Here is a 20,107-nt window from a genome sequence, read left to right on the forward strand (position 1 = left end):
ACCCTGTGAAGGAATATCAAACTTGTAAGGATGGAAGAGTATTTTAGTCCTAACAGTAATTTAAAACATTAGATGGAATAAACAGAATGGAGGCCATTGGCATGGATGCTCATCAGGAAGTCATTCCAGCCCTTTTAGTTAGATGTCCACTGGAATGTTTCCTGCTCAAAAAAGCATGCAGCACCCTCCTGTGAGCCATTGGAAGATGCAGAGACATGAGATGAGCAGCCAGTCAGCAGAATTCCCAGTGCAGCAGAGATTTCATGGCACTGAAGACCAAAATGATTAGTCACATTGCTCCACACTTTATCCCTCAGATAACTTTGAAAGAGAAATGCAGTACATCAACTTCCCCCACAAAGGAGAAACAACACCCCTGGGAGGCCTGTGGAGCCTGGCTCTGGAGTCTGCCCTTCCTCTTTCTGTGCAGGGTGAAGGCGGACAGGAAAACTCCAGCTCCAGAAGACAGGTCCTGTAATCCAGCTGCATGAAATGACCCATCTGCTAACACGTTCCAGACTCCAGACTGCAGAAAGTTGCACCTGGCGCTTAGTGCATCACTTCCCAAGGAAAGGGAAATGAAGTTTACATCCTTTTTGTGGAAACAGAATAAAGTGATCTTATTGTTTCTTATCGCAGATGCCAATCTTTTGTGCATGAGTGAAACGCCAGACCTGCTCTCAACAGTGCCCGTTTTCAAGGATGCTGGTGCATCTTGTATCACAGGTGAGATCACCAGCTCTGAGCTTTTATACCATCAGAAATGAACTCACACCCAAGTGTTAAAGCACATTCATGGTCATTTCAGATCGTGGAAGCACAACAAAAGTCATTCCATTGCATAGTTAGTTCTGCACTTGCACTTGGCAAAGACAGCTGTGATTGTCTGAAGGAGAATGTGATTATTAAATGACATTATACTAAACAGAGTGAAATTTATAGAAGCATAGACTCATGGAATAGTTTGGGTTGTAAGGGACCTTAAAGTGCTTGCAATTGCTCTGACCCAAATGCAGGACTTTAAACTTAGTCGTGTTGAACTTCATGAGATTCAGACACACAGCTTGGTGTCATCAGCAAACTTGCTGCAGCACACTCAATCCCACTGTCCATGTCACCAAAAAAGATGTTGAACAGCGCCTGTCCCAACACTAACTCCTGAGTAGCACCGTTCATCACTGATCTCCACTTGGACATCAAGCCATTGACCACAACTTGTGGAGATCAGGTAAAGTCTCCCATGAGGAATCACATAGTTATAGGCAGTTCAATGACTCAGGACTCCCAAGCCACCTTTTTCACTTATAGCTTGTCAGAGCCTTACACTCTCTTGATAGGATCTTACAGGTATCCCATATATGGTAGGTTTAATGTTTAAAACCAAATTCTCTTATTTGAAGATATTTGATGTTACATGTGATTTTGATTAAACAGAGTGGTACAGCAATGATCTGAAATCACAATGCAAGCTCAAATGACAGCTAGTAGAAAACAGCAATTGCAGTATACCAATGAGTCACAACATGAACGTGATTCCCACTACCAGTCTCCATTAAATACTCACAATCATGGCCGTTACCATCTCTAATCCCTGCCAAGGGGCCCATGCTCTCTTGTTGCTTATTATCCAGATTTTATACTCTCTGTGGGACTGAGCCATGGATCCATCCTGCTGTTGTTGGTCTGGCTAACTCAGGGAAGCATTCAAACCCTTTTGATTACAAACATTTACACAACCACTTGATCTGCTCAGCTGATACAGCCAGTTGACCCAAAACAAAGGCTGCCCCCCAGTGCCCTTTGTGTTCAGGTCAGTTCAGGTTTATTTGCAATAGGCTGCCTCTCCTTCCTTCCTTCATTAGCCCTTGCACTCCACCCCTCAGCCTTCTTTGATCATAGGGGCTTATTGATTGGTCCCATCCCTAGGCGCACATCTGACTGAGTCATGATTTCAAACAAGCATGGAACAACTGCAGTAGCGAAGTCCTGCCCAAGGATGAATCCAGGATAGCAGCTAGAAAGACTTATTTGAAGGAAGAAAATGAATTTCTATACATTAACACAGAATGCCACAGCATTCAGGAGGTATAGGGTCCTCCCAAAGCATCTAGTGGACAGTCTTGTGAGCGTGTTTTGCTAGTCTATTGTCTTGCCTTACAGGAATAATCAATCCCCCTTTCTTAGGTTGCAGTTAATTACATGGCTTTTGTGAAAAACCCGGACACTGAGAACAGGCAAAATCACAGGATGTTGTGTCAGCCACAGACTGAAAGGAAGACAAATCCCTAAAGAGGGAGCAGACATCTTGCAGGTCAATAGGTTGTCATGCGCAAAACAGTCTCAACTAAGGGAATTTCAGTTTGTTTAACTTGTTGTCAACTAACAAACTTTTTATTACTGGTTACAAGACAAGCAGTTCAACAAACATGTAGGGAGATTCTTTATCTCCCTCTGTGGCAGGCTTTTCTCTCTGCTCATCCAAACTCCCCATCTTTTCACCACGCACTGCACTCACTCTTTGGTGAGGCAATAGGCAATGCAGGACTTTGGGGTCACTGCTTGATAGTTTCTGTCTACCACTCCTTGCTTCTTACTCTTTTCTTCTTCTGCTCCTTGCTTCTTGTACCTTCCCTGCTCTAGTGTGGGAGCTGCAGTGCCTTTGGGGTGTCCCTGCTCTGGTGCAGCTTATCCACATGCCACAGGCCTGACAGAGGTACTCCTTGGGCATAAAGTGCTACCTTCCAAGAGGGTGTGCCAGCTGTGTCCCCAGCAGTATTACCTTCCATGTGTTTTCTTTGCTTCTTCCTTTTGTGTTTCTTCTCATATGTCTCCTCCTGTGCCCCAGGTTGTGTCACCATTCTGCCCTTGAATTTCTAAACAGAGAAGGTCAGCCTCCCTGTGGCCAGAATCAATCTCCAACTGCTGTTCACTGCTGTAGCAGGAAATGGACTGCAGTAGGACTGTTTTTTTTTTTCTCCTGAAATAAAGGGACAATAATTCTGTAACTTCTTGGGATAAAACTATTTTCACCTGAAACAGGCATTATAGGAAGAGTTCCTGAAAAGAGGTCAAAGATGGGTTTGGAGTGGGAGTCCTGTAGGATTTTATGATGTACCCTCAGGCTGGGGAGCCCTGGTACCCAGCTGTTCAAGGCAGCAGATTGCCAGGACAGTTAATCTCCTGAAACTTCTTTTTCTGAATACCTGGGCATAGTTGATGGGGGGTAGGAGGGCTGGATCCTCATTTGCACCCTTGTTGGCACTTCAGATTGTTGCTTCAGAGGAGTGAAGTACCAAAGGGATGGGCCTATTTGTAGTTAACCACTCATCAATGGCACAATGTCTTTAGAAGCTCCTGGTGCATTCAAGAGGCAGGGAAAGGTATAGGGACTTTTGTGAATAATGGAGATATGCTAAGATGTATGCAAGGTAAAAGGAGGAGCCCAGAAGTTTGTAAAATAGCTTCCAAGTTCAAAGCCGAATTAACAAACTCTTCCTTATCAGCATTAAACAAAGTCTTTCCTTCAAAGGGAACCATCTCTTTTTTTTTTGGCCTATATCTCCAGGAAAGGATGAAGCCAAGAAGAGCCTCTAACTGCCTTCTAAGGCTGCTCATAGTAGGAAGATACCCTCCATAAGGAGACAGAAAATGCCTCTCTGTTTCTGCTGAGGCAGAACAACTGATGGAAAATGAAAAGCTTCTGTTGTTGGCTTTGTGTTTCTTTTTCCTGGCAACTCTACCAGTAGTGCAAGTTTCAGGAGTGATGATGGACTGAGGACACCAGAGCTTCCCCAGCCTCTCACCTCCTAGTCCCCTAGCACAGGAGGGGAATCTATCGGAAAGAAGTGGCAAAGGAGCCTTAGGGATACTGCCAGGGGACTGTGACCTACAAAAATCTCTCTGGGCTGAGTTTGGGCACTGGACTGGGATGCTCTGAAGGCAGCACCAGAGCTGGTCACTCATGCCTACACTGTAGTCCGGGATTCTCTGAGCAAACCAGATGTGGTGAGGAAGGTCCACGCAACAGGAGCTTGTCTTTTGCCCTACCCTGATACAGATGGCATGCGGGCTGTGTTCACAACAGTATTTCAGAGTCCTGATGAGCCTCTCTCAAAGTGGTTTACAGCCATGTGTATGGGTAGGGCCACGGGCAAGGATAAGGGCTACATATCCCCACCACCTGCAGACTGCAGTTCCTGAGACAGAAACACTGGCTTCCTGAAGCAAGAAGTGTGTTTTGCTGGTACAGCTGTGTCTGTGACGGGTGCAGAGGTACCTCACATCGGTAAGAAGTCATCCTCACTCTCATCACCAACTAACAGAGGAATGCTGCCAGAAGTCTTTCATTGAGCCTAGTAAGAACAATCAGTTCTTCACCATCAGAAGTAACAGAAGCTAAGGACATGAATAGTGAAAAATTCAAAGTAGAAACAGAATCCCAGAATCATTTAGGTTGGAGAAGACCTCTAAGATCAAGTCCAACTGTTAATCCAGCACTGCCAAGTCCACCACTAAATACCACTTCTACATATGTAATACAGCTATGACTTCTGCTGTGAAACAGGCTCCAAAATACTGAGTTTGATTGCCACTGCACCATAATCCCTACCATTTAATTATCTGGAAAACATAAAGTGTCATCTCAAGGCCAGAAGCAGTACATGCACTGAAGCTACGTGGTGCATCCAATCACACTTATATCAGATTTAGTAACACAGCTGCTGAGGAGCATGTGGAGATTTCTGAGCTGATTCTGCAACAGGTCTGCTTGGATCACATGGGGCTAATGCTTTGCCTGACCAAAGAAGTCCTGCTCTGCACAGCCCTAAGTCAGGTATCTGCATTCCCAGCAACCCAAGCATCCTGCCAATGGATAATAATAATCAAGAAGACAATACAGCACTTTTTTGTGAAATGTCCATGTTATATTTCTTGTTTTCATTCAAGGTTGCATTCATTGATTTGCACAAAGATTTGCCTTCCTGGTTTTTGTATCACTTTCAGAACTTAAAATAATTACTGTAAAGCTGTAGTTCCATCTCCCTCCTCCTTTAGAAAGACCATCTGCTCATTGTTTTAGCTCAGCAATCTGGCATTTGCATGTGGTTTTTTTCCTGGTTGAAAGTATCAACCTGCAACCAGCTCACTACCTGAACCTGAGTTTAGAAACAGGGTTTAAACAGTTTCCAGCTCTAGGGACCTCGGCACAAGAAAGACATGGACTATTGCAGCAAGTCCAGAGGAGGTCATGAAGATGCTCTGAGGCCTGGAGCACTTCTGCTATGGAGACAGGCTGAGAGAGCTGGGCTTGTTCAGCCTGGAGAAGAGGAGGCTCCAGGGAGACCTTAGAGCAGCTTCCAGTGCCTAAAGGGGCAACAAGAAATCTGGAGAGGGGCTTTTGACAAGGGCCTGTAGGGACAGGACAAGGGGGAATGGCTTTAACTTGACAGAGAGGAGATTGAGATGGGATCTTAGGCGGAAGTTCTTGTCTGTGAGTGTGGTGAGGCCCTGGCACAGGTTGCCCAGAGAAGCTGTGGCTGCCCCGTCCCTGACAGTGTTCAAGGCCAGGTTGGACAGGGCTTGGAGCAACCTGGTCTGGTGGAAGGTGTCCCTGCTCATGGCAGGGGTTGGAACTGGATGGGCTTTAAGGTCCCTTCCAATCCAAACTGTCCTATGATTCCTACGAAAAATGCCCAAAGCATAACTTAGAACTTAAGAAATAATACATTTTAGCCTTATTTTTTATGAGGTTACTGTTTTTTTGTTGTCTGTTGGTAGCTTTCACAGCTAACCATGCTGGCATAACACCTTTCTCTAAAAAGGCGAGATCTTGATCTGATAGTGATTTACACTCAGCTTGGCACCGGTGCAAATCCAGGGCAAGTCAAACTTCCAGATGAAAGCATTGTATGGGAAGTTATTAATGACTGCCATTGGAGTGGGCTTTTGTAACAGGTAACCCCATGTGCGTGACACTGAAATCAGGTGGAAGTCCAACAATATATTAGAAGAAAAGCAAGTTGGGTGATTGGTGTAGCTGTTCCTGGAACAGGCTGTGGGTATCGCTGTGCTGCCCAGGGCACACCAGCCATCCTGCAGAGCACCAGCTTTCTAGGTAAAAGAAGCCAAAATAACATCTCAGTTCTCTGAAATGCAGCGTTAAACTGGGCTTCCTGCCATCCTGTATATGCTGCCTGATGCTCTAATGGACTACCAGGGAAACGTGATACTGATCTTCGGGTGGGAGCAAACAGAAACAGAATTATTTAGAATAGAGTTTGCTAGACTGGCAGATTTGGGGATTCTGAGCATGTTTTGAGGATTAGACTAAAGCAAAGGAGGCTCTTGACTGGCTGAAAACAATGATTTCCTTCCAGACGCAGCTGTGGCTGTCAGTATTTACCTGGGTGGACAAGGTGGATTTTCTTGCAAGGGCTAAAAATGGTGCTTTTCCCTAAACCCTTGTAGCCAGTTGTTAATGGGGTACAAAAGAGGAATGGTGAGTGCTAGAACGTGTTGTGCTGTTGAGATGATGTGTCCCCACCAAGATACCTTGGGAACAGAATTAGACTCCAATTTGCATCAATGCACTGTTCCTTCTAGCCCTCTTCTTTGTTTGGTTGGGTTGGTTTGTCTTTTTTCCCCTGTAAATGCTTGTGTTAATCTCTTTTGTGTGGGAAGAGTGAGAGGGAAGTCTTCACTCTTAAGAAAGCCTCTCGAGCATGTTATTTTCCCCAGGAAAGGCTCAGGCAGTTTTACTCAAGCCTCACTGGAAGCATTTGGAAAGCAGACCCATTTTCCTATCAACAGCACTTGGTATCAGTTGTGAACAGACACTTCGTGCAGGCAGTGGAGCACAAGGTCCTCTAAGCAGCTGTGGATGCTTTCTGGAGAGCTGCTGCCCTAATGATGCACCGAGGCTGCCTGGGCAGCAAATTTCCTCTCCACTTGCTGACCAAGAGGCTTGTTTGGGGGTTTTGGTTTTGTTTATATCTACTTTACCTCCTCATAACAGCTTTACTTCTAAAACTTGATGTGCCTTGGCTTTCTGTGCTTTATATGCTCCTCTGAACAAGGAAGCTGTGGTACAGTAGATGTAGTAGTAATAATAAAATATATGCCTTGGTGAGTCATCTGTGTTTATTTTTACTTTGGAAGATGAGCTTCCAGGCTCCAGAGTGCAATGTGGCTGCTTGAGCTCCTCAGCGGCATCTCTTCCTGGAGATACGTTCCCAACTTGGATATGAGGCTGAAGGAGCCTTCCTGCTTTGCTTTGTCCCTTATGTATCATTAGGTGCTAGTGTGTGTGGGATGTAAAGAAGGCAGTATACAAACTGATCCTTGATTTTATACTTTGCAAGGAACAGTGTGGGGAATGTGGTACACAACAGCTGTGGGAGTCTGGCTTTTGTGACTTACGAGCAGAAAGAGTAGATTCTGAAAGGAATTTTGATGCCTAATGGAGTCTGTACTGGTATTTGAAAAATGCAGATTTGTTCCATCACAAGAAATGATTAGGACAAAAGGAAGATCATGTGAACTTTATGGACCTGATTTGAAATGAGAGAAATGCACAGGATCATCAAATCACAAAATTAAAATAGTTTTTTTAATTATATTTACATATCTGAGGTAAATGTCCCTCCCCCCCATCCTCTCAAAAACTTCATGTTTCATGTAAAATTTTGCAGAAAATGTTTATGTTCCTACTCTGGCCTTTCCTGCAGTCAGTTGCCATCAGACAGGACTGCTTGCTGCTGTGTCCATGTCACAGGTGAGTGAAAAAGCCAGTGATTCATATCTTCCAGCTTGTCTGATGTCCAATGTGAAAATTAAATGACCTTCAGATGGTAACTCAAGATTCAGAACTCCAGGCTAATGTAAATCCTATGTGGAAGAACATGATGGCTCATATCCGTAAGATGAATTGAGACGTGATTATTTTATACCACAAATATTTCCTTAGCTGATTGGATGAATGATTGGTTTTTATGTTACCCAAAATGTGCAATTTTTCTTTTTTAAGTTCTAGAAGCTGCTATTGAAGAAGCTGGAGTGAAGTATGGCCAGTCAGCAGAGTGCACACTAGTACCATCCCCTTTATTTCCCTGGCAAGCTCAGTTATGGTTAACAATACTCAGCCACAAGAGATGATGAAGGCATCTCACCAGGTACCTGGGAACAAGAGAAGCCCAGAGGAAAAGGTCAGATGGTTGAGTATGAGCTGCTTGTGCGATCTCACCACAAATTCATAGAATCCTAGAATGATTTGAGTTGGAAGGGACCAAAGAGTGTTTTTTTCTCCAAAGACCAGTTCAGAATGAGAACTTCTTCCTTTCCTTTGATGCTCAGACCAGCATTCTCCTGTATGACCATTTATGCCATGTATTTATGCCTGTTAATCTGCTTGGCTTTGTGGTCTACTTGTTGTACACAACCCTGCAGCCCAGTGAGGGTGCTGCAAGAATTAAGGTATAGAAGCACAGGCCTGAACTTTCTTTTGTCCCTGGCACAGTGTTCCCTGACGGTGGCTTTCCCACACAGACACATACTACAATTTTCCACATTCTCTTCCCATAGAAACAGGAACATACGATGCTGCACACTGTGAGAAGTGGCTCATTTTTTTTATTAAACCATAATAGGGAAGAGAATCCATTTGAGAGATGGTGCACAGACATACACCCTCTGCAGGTAGGTAACAGGCTTTCAAACACTGTGATAATTAGTTTTTTCTACCCAGTCAGCGATATCCCTCCTTCAACAGGAGAGAAGATGGAAACAGAATGATGGTCCAGATGGGAGGCTCACCTGGGTGTTCCTGGTCGAGAAAAGATGGATGGCAACTCCAGAGGATGAGGTGGGGAGGTGGGATGGTGTGCTACAAAGGGGATTGGGAATGTATGGCACAGCACTGCAGAACAGCCAACAGCCAGGACAGCTGCCATGGCAGGAGGTGGAAGGGATGGGAGCCCGCAATAGTGTTGGTGAGGGAGGTGGTGATGAGCTGGGCTGCAGGAGGGAGCAAAAGGATCTGCAGCACAAGCTAGCAGCCACGTGAATGGATGGTTACAGGGTGAGGTGACACATTGGGTGCTGGTTCACCACCGCTGCGTGGAGGCAGGTTGGTGCCAGCGGATGGAGCCAGCAGCTCTCAGTGCAGGTGTCCCTGTGCGGGACTCGGCTAGAACCAGGGGATGTCCGGCTGTGAGGTGCATGTGTAGACGGGGTACGCTCGGTAACCGCTGATGGCGGGGGGGAGTGGGGAGCCAGAGACCGTTCCTAGTAGCGGTGGACATCACCCGGGGCCGACCTCGCAACCGCTCAGGGTAAAGGCGAGGAGGACCACCCGACCCCGCCGCCATGATGACACCTAGAGGTGCCGCGCGCGCAGCTGGGAGGGGCGGGGCCGCAGCGGGGGGCGGCCGCGCCCTTTGGCAGGCGCGGAGGGGAGGGAATTGCGCATGCGCGAGTCTGAGCGGGGAGGGCGGGGCTCTCCGCCCGCCGGTCCGTACAGTAGGTGGAGTCACGCGGGCAGGGTCACATGACCGGGGCCCTTTACAGTAGAAGCCCAATATGGCAGCAGAGGTGGCGGTGGGTGTAGGGGTTGCTGTGGTGGGGGTTGTTCGCACCTAGGGTCGCTTCGTCTGCTTCCGCCTGACCCCCGGCCTCCCCCACGGACGGAGCACCCCGGGTACCTCAGAGTCAGCTGCGCCCTGTCGCGTCCGACATGAGGGAGAAGGGCCGCAGGAAGAAGGGCAGGACCTGGGCAGAGGCCGCCCGGACGGTACGTGGGGCCTGCGGTGCGGGGGGGCCGGAGGATACTGGGGCGGGTCACGGGCCTCCCGGACGCTCTGGGCTATGGTGCAGACTACCTCCTGACGGGGGACGGCTGCTCCCGTCGCGTCCGGCCCAGCTCGGGGAGGTCAGGGCCGTCTTGGCCGTGGGGTATGTACGCTGCGGGCTGCTGGCTTGGGGCGAGGGTCTGTGAGGTGCGGGCTGTCGGCATTCCCTGCTCTGGCTGCGGCTTCCTTACAGCGCCGCGCACTTGTATGGGCAGGTTTTGATTTTGACCTGTTCTCTGGTTGCTTAATACTTGTAGGTACAAATTTGTATGGGAAACTCCAGGGTGGTGGTGGGGAGGCATTGCCTTTTTGCATTTGCAAAACGCGGGAATTAATGAGGATGTAAGTAACACTGTCACGCACATTGGGTTTTTTTAAGCCTTCCCGATGTGTCAATGTTTTTCATGCAGTACAACTTGTTGCAGTAGGAGCTAATTGCCTCTGGTCAGGTAGCGAGTTGCAAAGCCCAAGTCTGTAACTTTTATCTTATAGTTTCCCAGCCTGACAGTCGTTGTTACTGTGCTGCTTTCAAGATGGATTTACCATACTTTCTGTGCGGGACAGGCATGTTATGGAGTAGATAAAAGAAAAGGGAAGTTGAGTAGTGGGACAAGTACAGGAGAGGAAACTAAACAAGTGCAACTTGCAGGAGCTGAGTAAAAGTGTTAAACTGTGAAAATACAGCATAGATTTCTGTGAGATATGTATTTACAGTGTGGATTCAAAGCTGCGTAATGGAGGGGGGGGAGAAGTTCAGGTTCTATCATAACCATTTGGAGAGAGGTATCTGTTAAAACAGGACTTGGAAAGTCTGGCTAGAAAGTAAATGTAAATAGACATCTGTGGCTGAGACTTGCAAGCACTATTTTAATAAATAGGAATTTATTTGGACCTTGTTTTTACAGTTTGAAAGGCATCAAAATAGCTGGTGCTCTTTCAGGAGAGACAATGTGGTGAGCTATTCTAAGAATATAAACTACTATCCCACTGGTGAATACTTTCATACTTCTCTGTATGTATTAATGTGTATAATTTTTAACAATTTATTCTGAAAGAGTGGAAGAATTCCAGCCAAGGGTGTATTGTGGGACCAGGCTGTGTGTACTGCTGTTCATCCACTGATCTGTTCCAGAATCCACTTAAAGGCTAAAACACCTATTTAGAAAAGCTGCACTGAAAACTATCAAAACTGAAGGTTACACACTTCCCTGGGTTGCATACCCAGGCTGATGACAGAGACTGCTCAAACTAGGAGAGGATAAGTAAATGCTTGCTAAAACCTCAGCTTTGGCAAATGTTTCTATTTGTGTATTCAGCGGGAATGTTAAAATATTCTGGTCAAACTCCAACTCCAATCTTCAAAAAGTTTCTCTGCATTTTTGTTTTGAAATAATGTTTTTTGATTCTTGCCCTGGCTTGTGTGCTCGTGTTGGCTTCTCAGCTGCTGGTGGTTCAAGTTTGTAGGGTATTATAAAACCGCATTAAGAAACATGGCAGCTCTCTGGTGACTTACTTTTCTGCTCCTGAAAGGTAGCATAAAACTTTCCCCAGGTTTGAGGAAGGTCTTCAGTGTAGTGTTGCATATCTATGCTCTTTCTGCAGGGTTAGTTTGCTCACTGAGCTCTGACCTGGCTCACTGCAGGGTGGAGTGAGCCCTGGCAATTGCAGGTCAGCATGGAGCTGCAGTGGAAAGGGGCTTGGGGCTGCGGGCTTGAATGGCAGTGTGTCCTGACAAACCACCCTTTGGTGGTCCCTCAGCAGCAGTGTGAGGTTATCACAGCTTATGTTTCTGTGGCAGTTCTGTCCCTCCTCTGCCTCCTCGCTTGTTCTATCATCTCAGTGCTGGTCAGTGTATGTAATTCAGGGAGCTAAACCAGCCCAAAACCATTGTTGCTAGGATGGTGCTGTTCTGCCTTTGTGCCAGTTTAGTCTTGCCCTAACCAGGTATTTGAGGTTAGAGGTCCTCCAGCACAAGGGAGGTGATGGTAACATGGGGAGGGGAGAGCACCATCTACTTGAATTAGCTTAATCTGTTGTAGCAGTTCACTGTTAGCTGGACACAGGGTGGTAAGCAACAAAAGCATGGCCTTCCTGTTTGATAGCAGGACCTTGGTAAGTATATGGATGAAGTGGTTTCAGTGCAACTCAAGTTATGCTGGCCCTTAGATATAAAAGACTATTTTTTGGAGCAGAATTGCAGTGTGAAGTAAGGAAAGGGTGCCCCGTGTGGGCAGCCTGCTCAGGGAGGAAGTTACTGTTGATAAACAACCTTTTTCTTATTTCCTGGCTCATTCAGTAAATTTGCAGCTGCAGATCACTGTTAACTTGTGACTTTTCCTGGGACAACGGCTGGGTGTCCCTGCAGTTGAAGTAAAAAGCTTCATTAAAATGTAAGAAACTAATGCTATATAGTGCAAGTTTAAGATAATAGTACGCAATTTTAAGATAAATACACTACATATCATGGAATGGTTTGGTTTGGAAGGAACCTTTAAAGCTCATCCAATTCCAACCCCTTGCCATGGGCAGGGACACCTTCCACTGGACCAGGTTGCTCCCAAGGTCTGTCCAACCTGGCCTTGAACACTGCCAGGGATGGGGCAGCCACAGCTTCTCTGGGCAACCTGTGCCAGGGCCTCACCACACTCACAGGGAAGAGCTTCTTCCTAATGGCTCATCTCAGTCTCTCCCCTCTGTCAGTTTAAATCCATTCCCCCTTGTCTCGTCTCTACAGGCTTTTCCCAAAAGCCCCTCTCCAGCTTTCTTGTCAGCTCCTTTTGGCAGTGGAAGACTGCTTTAAGGTCTTGCTGGAGTCTTAGAACCTGGAGCCTGGAGATTAGACACTTGGAAGAGGTTGTTCCCTGTGAGGGTGGCGAGGTGCTGGCACAGGCTGCCCCATCCCTGGCGGTGTTCAGGGCCAGGTTGGACGGGGCTTGCAGCAACCTGGTCTAGTGGAAGGTGTCCCTGCCCATGGCAGGAGGAGCTGGAACTGGATAAGCTTTGATGTCCCTTCCTGCCTAAACAATTCTTTGATTCTATGATTTCTTTTGACTGCTAACCTCAGAGTTGTTGCTCTTTCTCTTGCTGATATCTAACACAGTCCTTGTGATACAGCTTTCCAAAGCAGAAAGGGACCTGAGCACAGCTGAATGCTCCATGTATCATCCTCTGATGTGAGGAAGTACAGCAGTGGAGGGGCTGTTGTGGTGCATTAGTGGCCTGTTGAGATCCAGATGAGAAGTCCTGCTGCTGGACAAAACCCACAGACAGGATGCCTTTGTGCTTTGTTTTTGTGGAGGAAGGTGTATGTTGTCATGTGCCAAATTTGAAGATGTTTGAGTTTGTTTTTCATGGGAAGTTCCCCATGTGTGACCTCACTGAATAATTTTCTGCTGTAAAGCCTCTGACCACTGAGGCAGAGGGGTTGTGTGAACGTGGGCTGGAGATGGGCACCATAAATGCTCCTTGGCTGGGCCATCTAGGAACACAAACCACAGTCTTTGTGAGAGGGTGCTGCAGCAGCGGTGTTTTTTTTCCTGCATGCTGATTTCCTGTTGGGTCAAATTGACTTTCTGGGCTCTGGAGGGTGGAAATCCAGCGTGAGAATTCACTTGGGAAAGCAGATTGAGTTTAAGCATGTTGGCAGTGTTCATCTCTGAATATGTGGATGTCCAAGGACGAGTCCTGTCATGGTGCTGACAGTTGCTGTGTAGCTCTTGTGATGTGAGCTCTGCTGCTTTCTTGCTGTAGGGGTTTTTTTGCATCCCTTGTGTCAACTGAAGAACTAAAATGAAAAGATATGCTGCCTCTGAAACTGATAGCACTGAACATGAGATCTGATCTGGTGTTTCAGTCCCATCTGCTGTGTCAAACAGAAGATGATGTAGTAAGGTCAAAAGGTGAAGTCAAATAGAAGCCTTGTTTGTTAGGGAAACAAATGGTATGTTATTGCAAGCTGTCTTCATTAAGGCTGTCTGTCTTACATTTATGCTCCATCCCTGGCAGTGTTCAAGGCCTGGTTGGACTGGGCGTTAAGCAGCCTTTTTCTAGTAGAAGGTGTCCCTGCCTGTGGCAGGAACTGGATGAGCTTTAAGGTCCTTTCCAGTCCAAATCATTCTGTTGTTCTATTAAGATGCAGTTTTCTGGGGGATACTGAAGTGAGTAATCTTCATAGAATCATAGAATAGTTAGGGTTGGAAAGGACCTTAAGATCATCTAATTCCAGCCCCCTTCCATGGGCAGGGACACCTCACACTAAACCATGTCACCCAAGGCTTTGTCCAACCTGGCCTTGAGCACCACCAGGGATGGAGCATTCACAACTTCCCTGGCCAATCCATTCCAGTGCCTTACCACCCTTACAGTGAAGAACTTCCTCCTATATCCAATCTAAACTTCCCCTGTTTAAGTTTTAACCCATTACCCCTTGTCCTATCACTACAGTCCCTCTCCAGCATCCCTATAGGCCCCCTTCAGATACTGGAAGGCTGCTATGAGGTCTCCACGCAGCCTTCTCTTCTCCAGGCTGAACAGCCCCAACTTTCTCAGCCGATCTTCATATGGGAGGTGCTTCAGTCCCCTGATCATCCTCGTGGCCCTCCTCTGGACTTGTTCCAAGAGTTCCATGTCCTTTTTATGTTGAGGACACCAGAACTGCACACAATACTCCAAGTGAGGTCTCACAAGAGCAGAATAAAGGGGCAGGATCACCTCCTTTGACCTGCTGGTCACGCTCCTTTTGATGCAGCCCAGGATACGGTTGGCTTTCTGGGCTGCGAGTGCACACTGAAGCCGGCTCATGTTCATTTTCTCATTGACCAGCACCCCCAAGTCCTTCTCCGCAGGGCTGCTCTGAATCTCTTCTCTGCCCAGCCTGTAGCTGTGCCTGGGATTGCTCCGACCCAGGTGTAGGACCTTGCACTTGGCATGGTTAAACTTCATGAGGCTGGCATCAGCCCACCTCACAAGCGTGTCAAGGTCCCTCTGGATGGCATTCCTTCCCTCCAGCGTATCAACCGAACCACACAGCTTGGTGTCATCGGCAAACTTGCTGAGGGCGCACTCAGTCCCACTGTTCATGTCAGCGATGAAGATGTTGAACAAGACCGGTCCCAACACTGATCCCTGAGGGACACCACTTGTTACTGGTCTCCAGCCGAACATTGATTCATTGACCACAACTCTTTGTGTTTGGCCCTCCAGACAGTTCTTTATCCACTGAGTGGTCCATCCATCAAATTGATGTCTCTCCAATTTAGAGACAAGGATGTCGTGTGGGACAGTGTCTAGCGCTTTGCACAAGTCCAGGTAGATGACATCAACTGCTCTACCCCTGTTTATCAGTTATGTAGCCCCATCATAGAAGGCCACCAAATGGGTCAGGCAGGATTTCCCCTTAGTGAAGCCATGCTGGCTGTCACCAAGCACCTTGTTGATTTTCATGTGCCTTAGCATGCCTTCCAGGAGAATCTGCTCCAAGATTTTGCCAGGCACAGAGGTGAGACTGACTGGTCTGTAATTCCCTGGGTCATCCATTTTCCCCTTCTTGAAAATGGGGGTTATATTACCCTTTTTCCAGATGAGACCATGAAGATGCTCTGAGGACTGGAGAACCTCTGCTATGGAGACAGCATGAGGGAGCTGGGCTTGTTCAGCCTGGAGAAGAGAAGCCTCCAGAGAGACCTTAGAGCGGCTTCCAGTGCCTAAAGGGGCTGACAGGGAAGCTGGAGAGGGGCTTTTGACAAGGGCCTGTAGGGACAGGACAAGGGGGAATGGCTTTAACCTGACAGAGGGGAGACTGAGATGAGATCTGAGACGGAAGTTGTTCCCTGTGAGGGTGGTGAGGCCCTGGCACAGGTTGTCCAGAGAAGCTGTGACTGCCCTGTTCCTGGCAGTGCTCAAGGCCAGGTTGGATGGGGCTTGGAGCAACCTGGTCTAGTGGGAGGTGTCCCTGCCCATAGCAGGGAGTTGAAGCTGCATGACCTTAAAAGTTCCAAGACAAACCATCCTATGGTTCTATTATTCTCTTAATCTGAGGGATGCTGTTTTTCCCTGCTTTGTTTCAAGATGTATGTAGAAGAGAGGGCGAAGGATCCAGATTGTAGAAGTTGCCCACTTCTCTGCAAGTACCTGAGTGCATTTGCTCAGCCTTATAATCAGACTTGAAAATCTGCAAAGGTTCTAGGACTGCTGCAGAAATAGGGAGAAATTCAGAGGATTCTGTAAAACAGTTTGGGGGACTGATCAGCCTAGTAGGTGATGCTGTTATTTTTTCCTACTAGCTATTTCAAGTGTGCAGCTTATAGGCTGGCAGAGCTGAGTTGTGTGTGTTTGCAGATGTCTTTTGACAGCAGTACTTAGTTTGACCGGGTACAAAATGCACGTGATGTCTGAGATGGATTTCTTCATTTCACTGGTACTTCAGAGGCCTGGTGGCTCAATTGGAATAAGTCTGGAGAGTAATTTGGAGCACACCAGGCTCTTCCTGATAAATCTGAGAACTGGCTTTTCACTTTCCAGCAAGGTACTGAAAGAGGTAGTGCTGTGGAAGGTGAAATGATTAATCAAAGCTTGTGAAATGAGCTGACAGCTGAAGCTGGTCAGGTTTCTTTTACTGATTTTCTTAAAGGGTTCTTTGTTGCTGTGTGTTAGGTTTATTGGTGGTATTATGTTTCTTTTTTTTAATCCCCTGAATATTATTGCAGCTTCCTTCCCTGTACTATGTCCCGGTATGAGACCTGTGTCTGCTGATGACAAGCAGCTGTGGCTAAGGTCAGTCTGTTAAATGCTTTTGCAGAGACTTCTGTGTGACAGGCTCAGTGCAGTCAGAGCCACTGCTGTGGTGACCAACCCATTGTACAGCAGCCTCCTGACACGTGACATATCGATGTGTCTGCAGCCAGGAAAATACCTTGGCAAGGTTTCTAGAGAAACAGACTCGTGGCTGCACAAGACTGCACAGAAGTTGGCACAAGCATTGTCCTGTGCCAGAGAACTGCAGTTTCCATTGCTCTTCACTCATACGGATCTCTTACTGACCACAGCACTTGGATGTATTTTTCCTGCAATTTTTAAATTCTTTTTAAAAAAGGAATTTATTGTGAAGTCAGCAATTGCTCTGCAAATGTAAACTGTTTCAGCCCAGTATGGGTTGTGTGATTTTTTTCTCTTCTGTATGCTAGACCTTCTAGTGAACTGAAAGTTGCTTTCAGCTCATCTTGGGAATCTGTAAGAGACAAATGGAGGCTTAAAAAAATGGTTCTGATATGGAAATGGAGAATTTGGAAAGGGTGGGGTGGAAGAGTAATCCACTTCAATTGCGGTAGCAAAGCGGCAGACTATAGAATCTGTCCTTCTTCCAATTACAACAATCCAGTTATTTGGCTGGCACTTACAGACTAATTTCCAAGTCATAGCCCATGTTCCGGTTATAACTTTAACCTCTTTAAAGACATCAAAATCCCCATGAGTTACTACGTATACCTGCTGATTTGGATAGGCAGTTGTGCTTACTCTGGCCTGAGTTAAGGTAATTTGCTGTCTTTGTAGCCGATCAACAGGGTTGGCAATGCAATGCTGTGTGAAGGTGTGGTTAATTTTATTATTAGTAGTACAACTTCTTTTAAGTGATACCCAAGGGGATGGCTCTTGGCTTGAGGGTTTTGAAGTCTGTCTGTCCCACAGCATCAGTGCACTTGGGAAAAAAAGCTCCCAAGATTTTAGCTCCTGCAGAGAAGGAAGGAGGCAGATGTGGAAGCACCCAGCTCAGCAGCACAGCACTGAAGGGGAAGCAGGGAGCATTGGTGCCAGGTGGGGAATCCCCGCCGGGGCAGAGCATCGCAACCCTGCCCATGAGTGCCTCTCACAGCAAGGTCAGTATCAGAGGTCCTGGCAATGGTTCACTTTGTTGTGTGTTCCAGTAGACGTACTTAGTGCTAATGAAGGATCTCAAACATGTTTTCTTCTGTTCTTACCTACACTGCATCTATGGTTCTAAGTATTAAAATTTATGCAGAGCTTAGATACAGTTTTGCTTGGTTTCTCTCAAACTTTATTGTAGCATGGAAGGATGTAAGATATAATGCAGACTTCCTTCAGACAGCTCATCTCTAAAGCTGCAAGAACATTGAAATGAACTTTCTGCAAAAGTTGTGGTCTCCTTTGCAATCAGCTGAGCAATGCAGATGTGCAAGCATGTCTTGGGCAATTTTGTGCAAGGCTTTTCCAAGTGCGAGTGTTTAAGAACAAAAAACAGTTTTGTTTCCTGGATATGGTTTTTGCAGCATCTGCTGAAGATGGTTTAAAAGAACCTAACCATTGTGTAGCAACCAGCACATTATCTGGTGTCCTAAAGAAATGGAATAATATTTTCCTAAAGTGTACTTTGATTCTGGGTATCATGCAAGCTTTTTATATACAACGATGGGAAATTAAAATACTTTGTGCTTAAACCCCATGCTTCACAGTGTGCTTTATTTTGCACTGAGTGTGATTTGTATTAGTGATGTAACATGGAGTAACGTTCACTGATTCGGAGGCAAGTTGGTGGCAAGCAGGAGTTGGTATCAGTGCTGTGTTTGCTGCAGGGCTTTGCATCACGGCAGATACAGTTTGACTTACAAGGCTGAACTTCTGCCTGTCACACGCTGGATGTGCTTTGAACAGAATCATTAACTACTGAGTTGGAAGGAACCTTAAAGCTCACCCAGTTCCAACCCCCTGACACCTTCCACTAGATCAGGTTGCTCCAAGCCCCTGAGGTCCAGCCTGGCCTTGAACACTGCCAGGAATGGGCCAGCCACAGCTTCTCTGTACAACCTGTGCCAGGGCCTCATCACCCTCATGGTGAAGCCCTTCCTCTTAAGATCTCATTTAAATCTCTCCTCTTGTTCTGTCCCTACAGGCCCTTGTTGAAAACCCCTCTCCAGCTTCCTTGTTGGCCCCTTTAGGCAATGGAAGCTGCTCTGAGGTCTCCCTGGAGCCTTCTCTTTCCCAGGCTGAGCAAGCCCAGCTCTCTCAGCCTGTCTCCATAGCAGAGATGCTCCAGCCCTTGGAGCATCTTTGTGGCCTCCCCTAGACTTGCTCAACATCTTCATGTCCTTCTTATGTTGAGGCCTCAGAGTTGGATGTAGGACTGCAGGGGATTCTCAGCAGAGCAGAGGGGGATAATCCCTGTGACCTCCTGGTCACAGTTCTTTGATGCAGCCCAGGATGCAGTTGGTTTCTGGGCTGCTAGCACACACTATTGGGTCATGTTGAGCCTCTCCTTGACCAATACCCCAAGTCCTTCCCGGAAAGGCTGCTCTCTGTCACTTCATCCCCCATCCCATACCAGGGGTTCCCTGACCCAGGTTCAGGACCTTGCACTTGTCCTCATTGAACCTTGTGAGGTTTGCGTGGGCCCACCTCTCCAGCCCGGAAAGTGCTTCTCTGGTTTCATCCAAAGAGAATCCATTGTCTTCTCTACTAGCTGCTCCGGAAGGGGAATTGAAACATGCTAAATGGAGACAACTGAGAGCCAGCTCATGGATGCTCTCCTGATGTAAAACTATAGTAATGTAAGTGTGACTGCCCACATATCCCAGTGCTGAATAAGGTCATCCTGTGGCTTTTTGGCTCAGCATTGCATGTGCACATTGCCTACGCTTTATGTTAAAAACAAGCACCAGAAGTGGATGCTTGATAGATCTGTTTGGTTTTGGTTTGGTGGTTTTGTTTTGTTTTTTTTTTAATCTATGGTTGTCAGTTTTTCTGCTGATGTGGTTGGGTTACACTGTTTGGAGGAGTAAAAATAGGTGGCCAAGAACAGCCAAGGCATTCAGTCTGATTCTTGCTGTGTATTTAAAACATCTCTGCTGTTACTAGCTTCTCGGAGATCTGATCTGAATTCATGTCCCGAATGCCTTTGGTTCACACCAAAGTGTTAACAGCCTCAAAGTTCTATTGGCTGCTGCATGACAGTGGTGGTTCTTGGGTTTGATACTGATGTGTGCCAGAAGCTCCTTTTGTAATGGCTAGAAACCTAATCTGTTGATTATCAGGCCTTGGTAAGATAGGTAACTATTAGTGGGTGGTCAAGTTTGTTGTCCTTCCTCTGCTTTTAGAGCAACCAGGAAAGTAGGATGTCCTATGCTGCTAAGTATGGTTTGAATTGAATTGTAGAATCCCGGTTTGGAAGAGACCTCAGCAATCATCTTGTCCAGCCTTCCTAGGCACAGCAGGATCTAGGCTAGATGTCCCAGCACCCAGTTAGCTGAACCAAC

General features: G+C 46.8%; 1 protein-coding gene across 4 annotated transcripts in view; it reads left to right on the top strand.

The window, feature by feature from the left end:
* The first annotated feature begins 9,535 nt into the window (after nt 1-9,535).
* Nucleotides 9,536-20,107, top strand: part of ASXL2 (ASXL transcriptional regulator 2) — a 104,920-nt gene continuing 94,348 nt past the window's right edge. Inside the window, exon 1 of one of the 4 annotated variants that reach the window (XM_061350223.1) lies at nt 9,536-9,787. Coding sequence is in view for 2 of the 4 variants with exons in the window: in XM_061350217.1 (XP_061206201.1) it covers nt 9,731-9,787 (57 nt within the window). In the remaining 2 variants the exon portion in view is untranslated. Of the gene's footprint in view, nt 9,788-13,059; nt 13,150-20,107 lie in introns of those variants that run through there. The other 3 variants (XM_061350220.1, XM_061350217.1, XM_061350218.1) reach the window with 3 other exon arrangements.

This window comes from Neopsephotus bourkii, unplaced genomic scaffold, assembly GCF_033783945.1.
Source record: "Neopsephotus bourkii isolate Nb327-2 ecotype Australia unplaced genomic scaffold, CSIRO-AGI_Nbou_v1 NB_481, whole genome shotgun sequence".
Taxonomy (NCBI): domain Eukaryota; kingdom Metazoa; phylum Chordata; class Aves; order Psittaciformes; family Psittacidae; genus Neopsephotus; species Neopsephotus bourkii.